Source organism: Portunus trituberculatus, chromosome 3 (genome assembly GCF_017591435.1).
Source record: "Portunus trituberculatus isolate SZX2019 chromosome 3, ASM1759143v1, whole genome shotgun sequence".
In the NCBI taxonomy this organism is placed as follows: domain Eukaryota; kingdom Metazoa; phylum Arthropoda; class Malacostraca; order Decapoda; family Portunidae; genus Portunus; species Portunus trituberculatus.
Window position 1 is genome coordinate 9,882,755 of NC_059257.1, and position 6,152 is coordinate 9,888,906.

The following is a 6,152-nucleotide window of genomic DNA, read 5'->3' on the forward strand; positions in this document are numbered from 1 at the left end:
TTTCACACTCTCACTCCCTCTCACACGCACATTCTCTCCCTCTCACTCCTTCTCACACACACATACACACTCTCACTCCCTCTCACTCCCTCTCCCTCTCTCTCCCTCACAGCTGATAGAGATAAACATGCGCGTGGAATGCAAATGTCATGGCGTCTCTGGCTCCTGTGAACTGAAGACCTGTTGGAAAGCCATGCCTACTTTCAGAGAGGTAAGCACACGCACACACACACACACACACACACACACACACACACACACACACACACACACACACACACACACACACACACAAGGTTGGAAAATAGGTATATAGATAGATAGGTAGATAGAAGAGAGAAGGAAGGAAGGAAGGAAGGAAGAAAGGGAGGAAGGAAGGAAGGGAGGGAGGGAGGAGGAGGGAGGGCGGAGGGAAGAAGGAAGGAAGGAAGGAAGGAAGGGAGGGAGGAAGGAATGAAGGGGGCACACACACACACACACACACACACACACACACACACACACACACACACACACACACACACACACACACACACACACACACACACACACACACATAGAAAAAAAAACAGAAAAATAAGAAAAAAAATAAGAAAATACATAATATACTCTCTCTCTCTCTCTCTCTCTCTCTCTCTCTCTCTCTCTCTCAGATCGGCGAAGTCCTGAAGGAGAAGTTTGACGGCGCGACGGAGGTCCGAGTGAAGGAGGTGTCTGGGCGGGCGGAGCTGGAGCCCAACAAGCAGTACTTCAAGAAGCCCACTGAGGTAGACCTGGTGTACGTGTCCTCCTCTCCTGAGTACTGCGAGTATGACATCACCAGTGGCTCTCTCGGCACACAGGGACGCAGGTGTAACAAGGTGAGCAGAGGCAGTAAGCGCAGTGTAGCAAGGTGAGGAGAGGCAGTAAGTGTGAATCGCATAGGTGTAGCAAGGTGAGGAGAGACAATCAGTGCAGTGTAGCAAGGTGAGGAGATCGCATAGGTGTAGCAAGGTGAGGAGAGACAATCAGTGCAGTGTAGCAAGGTGAGGAGAGGCAGTAAGTGTGAATCGCATAGGTGTAGGAAGGTGAGGAGAGACAATCAGTGCAGTGTAGCAATGTGAGGAGAGGCAGTAAGTGTGTATCGCATAGGTGTAGCAAGGTGAGGTGAGGAGGAGCAGCAGTAAGTGTAGTGTTAGAGTGATGTGTTGAGAGTTTGAAGTATATCATAACAACACAATAGATAAATAGATAACAGCATGCAAGTAAAGAATAATTTGTGAGTTCTTTATGATTCGTGTGATAAGGAATTGAATGCGATATTAGAGGGATTCGATTCTATAGAGAGTGTGTGTGTGTGTGTGTGTGTGTGTGTGTGTGTGTGTGTGTGTGTGTGTGTGTGTGCTCATTTTTGTTAGTTTTAGTTAGAAATATGATTTTTTTTTTCACTTTTCCTGTCTGTTTGAGTAAAAATTTGCCACAATCCCAATTCTGTCTTAAGTGTGACCTGATAATGACCTTAACTGTGACCTGATAACTTAAGTGTGACTTGATAATGACCTTTAGTGTGACCTGATAATGACCTTTAGTGTGATCTGATAATGACCTTAAGTGTGACCTGATAATGACCTCAAGTGTGACCTTATAACTTAAGTGTGACCTAATAATGACCTTTAGTGTGACCTGATAATGACTTTAAGTGTGACCTTATAACTTAAGTGTGACCTAATAATGACCTTTAGTGTGACCTGATAATGACCTTAAGTGTGACCTTATAACTTAAGTGTGACCTAATAATGACCTTTAGTGTGACCTGATAATGACCTTTAGTGTGACCTGATAATGACCTTAAGTGTGACCTTATAACTTAAGTGTGACCTTTGTTGCAGACGTCACGAGGGCTGGATGGCTGTGACCTCCTGTGCTGCAGTCGAGGCTACACCACCACGCAGGAGCAGGTCAGGGCGTAGTAGTGGTAGTAGTAGTAGTAGTAGTAGTAGTAGTAGTAGTAGTAGTAGTGTTGTTGTTGTTGTTGTTGTTGTTGCTGTTGTTGATGCATTAGTAGTAGTACATTAGTAGTAGTAGTAGTAGTAGTAGCAGTAGTAGTAGTAGTAGTAGTAGTAGTAGTAGTAGTAGTAGTAGTAGTAGCAGTAGTAGAAACATTAGTAATAGTAGTAGCAGTAGCAGCAGCAGTAGCAGTAATAACAGTAATAACTAAGGAAAACATGCAAATATTCTCACATATCCTAAAAATAAACCACATTCCCCCTCTCACTCTCACTCTCACTCACTCTCTCACTCTCACACTCACACTCACACTCACATTCCTCTCACTCACTCACACTCACACTCCCTTTCTCACTCCCTCACCCTCTCACTCACTCTCACACTCACTCTCCTCTCACTCACTCACACTCACACTCCTCTTACTCTCTCCCTTTCTCACTCCCTCACCCTGTCACTCACACTCCCACACTCTCACTCCCTCACTCATTCTCACTCTCTCACTCTCACACACTCTCCTCTCACTCTTACTCACATTCACATTCTTACTCTTTACCTTTCTCATTCCCTCTCCCTCTCACCCTCTCACTCACTCACACACTTACACACCTCTTAGTTTCTTCCTCACTCCCTCACACTCACACTCTCCCTCTCCCTCCCTCTCCCTCTCACCCTCTCCCTCTCTCTCTACAGGTGAAGGAGCGGTGTTCCTGCAAATTCCACTGGTGTTGTTACGTGAAGTGTGGAACTTGTATCAGAGATGTTACTGTCCACTATTGCAAGTAACACCAGCAACACCACTGTCTGTCTGTCTGTCTGTCTGTCTGTCTGTCTCGAGTACTTTTTAAATATCTAGTAGGGTGTTTCTGTGTGTTATTTGTCTGTCTGTCTGTCTGTCTGTGTAGGTGAGCATTTGTATAGTAAAAATTATGTAGTGTGTATTCTTAATTCTTCTTCTTCTTCTTCTTCTTCTTCTTCTTCTTCTTCTTCTTCTTCTTCTTCTTCTTCTTCTTCTTCTTCTTCTTCTTCGTTTTTTCTTCTTCCTCTTCGTTTTTCTTCTACTTTTTCTATTCTTCTTCGTCCTTTTTCTACATTTCATACTTGTCCTCCTCCTCCTCCTCCTCCTCCTCCTCCTCCTCCTCCTCCTCCTCCTCCTCCTCCTCCTCCTCCTCCTCCTCCTCTTCTTTGTATTACATCTTTCTTCCTTCTCTGCAGTCTCACACCTTTACACCCTCCTCCTCCTCCTCCTCTTCCTCCTCCTCCTCCTCCTCCTCACCTGTACTAATTAAGGTGATGAGAAAAAGAATGTCACCCTTACCTGAGTTTAGCAATTAAGAAAGAAATTTGTATTTATATCGTGTTAAATATAAGATACCCCTCTCTCTCTCTCTCTCTCTCTCTCTCTCTCTCTCTCTCTCTCTCTCTCTCTCTCGCTCTCGCTCTCTGTGTACATATATGTGTGTTTGTCTGTGCGTGTGTGTGTCGAGTGAGTGTAATAATGATAATAATAGTAATAATAATGATAGTGATAATGCGAGTCTCTCTCTCTCTCTCTCTCTCTCTCTCTCTCTCTCTCTCTCTCTCTCTCTCTCTCTCTCTGAAGTGTTTTTTGCAATAATAAGTTAGCTAACTGGTAAAGTCTTCGCTCTCCTCCAAAAACTACAAAAAATGATGAAAAATGAATAAAAAAATGATAGAGAGGAGGAAAGAAATGAATGCAGTGAATTAGATGACGAAGAAAATGGTAACGACTATTAATGATCGACAGACCATTATAGCAGTGTAGTCACCATTATTATTAGCGCTGTACCATTAACAGTAACCATTAATAACAATAATAACAGTAATAATAGTTCTAGGACGTAAATAGTAATAACAATAATAATAATAATAATAATAATAATAGTAATAATAACAATAATAATAATAATAATGGTAATAACAATAATAGTTATAGTACCGTATCAGTTATAGTAATTAAGATAATGGTAACAATAATGGTAGTTGTAGTTGTAGTTGTAATAGTGATAATGATAATAATGATAATAATAATGATCATAGATTCTTAAGAAATAGCGATAAAATTATCTTCCTCCTCCTCCTCCTCCTCCTCCTCCTCCTCCTCCTCTCGTATTTATTGTAATATGACGAATTATATTGTAATGTCTATGTAAATATTTTCTCTCTCTCTCTCTCTCTCTCTCTCTCTCTCTCATCCACACTCTCACACACACACACACACACACACACACACACACACACACACACACACACACACACACACACACACACATTGTACAGCTTTTAATATATGCAAGAAATAAATTAGAAGGAATATGAATAGAACAACAACAACAACAACAATAATAATAATAATAATAATAATAATAATAATAATAATAATAATAATAATAATGAATAAAGAAAAGGTGGAAGTTTGAAGTCAATTTAATGAAATAAAGTTAAAAAATAAAATAAGTGATCTTTTTCATCTTAAAAATAAATAATTAGGCATTTAGTAATAGTATGTCTGTCTGTATGTCTGTCTGTATGTCTGTGTGTCTGTCTGTATGTGTGTGTGTGTGTGTGTGTGTGTGTGTGTGTGTGTGTGTGTCCTACCTGTCTGTCTGTCTGCCTTTGTGTCTGTCTGTCTGTCTGTCTGTGTGTCTCGCCAAGTAAGGTCCCATTTTCTGTAAATACTCCAATTTAAGACAAACTAAACTAAACTTTAAAAAAACTGAAAAAAAACCAAAAAAAAACATTATTATTATTATTATCATTACACTTAGCGCCAAAAATAATGGGGGAATGGGTAATGGGGAGGAGGAGGCTATAATGGCACAAAAGGACCTATTTAATACCCCCACACCCATTAACTGACAAAATACCCCCTGAAAGATAATGGGTCAGGAATATAATGGGTTTTAATGGGTGTACTAGCATGAGTGACTTAAATAGGTTAGCAATGGGTGAGAAATCCATGAATAGGTGAATAGGTGGGTGAGTCAAGGTTGTAATGGGTCTAAATGGGTGAAAGAGAGTGTATTTCCCCCATTAACTCGTGTGGTAATGGGTAATGGGTGAATGAATGGGGAAAGCTGGAATATATAGGAATGTGAGACTGGAATGGGTAGAAATGGGTGAGGTGAGTGTCTGTTTATAATGGGGAGAAATAATGGGTAAAAGATATGTTAGGACTGCTCTCTCTCTCTCTCTCTCTCTCTCTCTCTCTCTCTCTCTCTCTCTCTCTCTCTCTCTCTCTCCTCCTCCTCCTCCTCCTCCTCCGTTCGTCGATTGTGTAATAGAAATGTAAAAAGAAAGAAATAAGAAAAATTCGATATTATTTCTCTGTTTTATTTATCCCTGGAAGTAAAAGTAGTAGTAGTAGTAGTAGTAGTAGTAGTAGTAGTAGTAGTGATGGTGGTACGTGGGATAGTGGTAGTGGTAGTAGTAGTAGCAGTAGTAGCAGTGGCAATGGTGGTGGTGGTGGTGGGATAGTGGTAGTGGTGGTAATAGTAGTAGTAGTAGTAGTAGTAGTAGTGGCGATGGTGGTGGTGGTGCTGGGATAGTAGTAGTAGTAGTAGTAGTAGTAACAATTATACACGATAGAAACAGTGGTAGCGGCAGTACTAGTAATAGTAACAGTAGTAGCGGCAGTAATAGTAATAGTAGAAGTAATAATAGTCAAAACTTAAACAACTACCGACTGAAGAATAGAAACTAAAAAAGACATGTTAGAAAATTATAGGAAACAATTTACATGCTGAATAATGTATAAAAAATAACAGAAATAGAATAAAAAAATAAATGAAAAGTGAAACAAATAAAAACCTAAACAACTAGTAAATGAATCACAGAAACATAAAAGAAACATGTTGTAAAATTACCAGAAAACAATTTAAATACTGAATAATGTAATAAAAAGCAACAAAAATAGAATAAAAATATAATAAATGAATGGACAGATCCCTCAGCCTTCCTCGCAGTGTTACCAGACTCAAGTTTATCCTTAAGAACTTTTATCAAATTCTAAAACATTACTACAAAAATATCTGAAGTTTAATGAATTGGAAGGATATTTTCTTTATATTTTTACGCTTTTATTTATTTACACATTTATCTATTCTTTAATCCATTTGTTTATTTATTATTATATTTCACGAGAACCA

At 39.5% G+C, this 6,152-nt stretch overlaps 1 protein-coding gene across 1 annotated transcript in view; it reads left to right on the plus strand.

Annotated features, from left to right (window-relative positions):
• Positions 1-3,110, plus strand: part of LOC123508979 (protein Wnt-4-like) — a 70,214-nt gene extending 67,104 nt beyond the window's left edge. The window contains 4 exon segments of the mRNA XM_045263075.1: positions 113-211; positions 654-860; positions 1,869-1,937; positions 2,677-3,110. Of these exon segments, the coding sequence (XP_045119010.1) occupies positions 113-211; positions 654-860; positions 1,869-1,937; positions 2,677-2,769 (468 nt within the window). The 3' untranslated portion in view covers positions 2,770-3,110.
• The last annotated feature ends 3,042 nt before the right edge of the window (positions 3,111-6,152 follow it).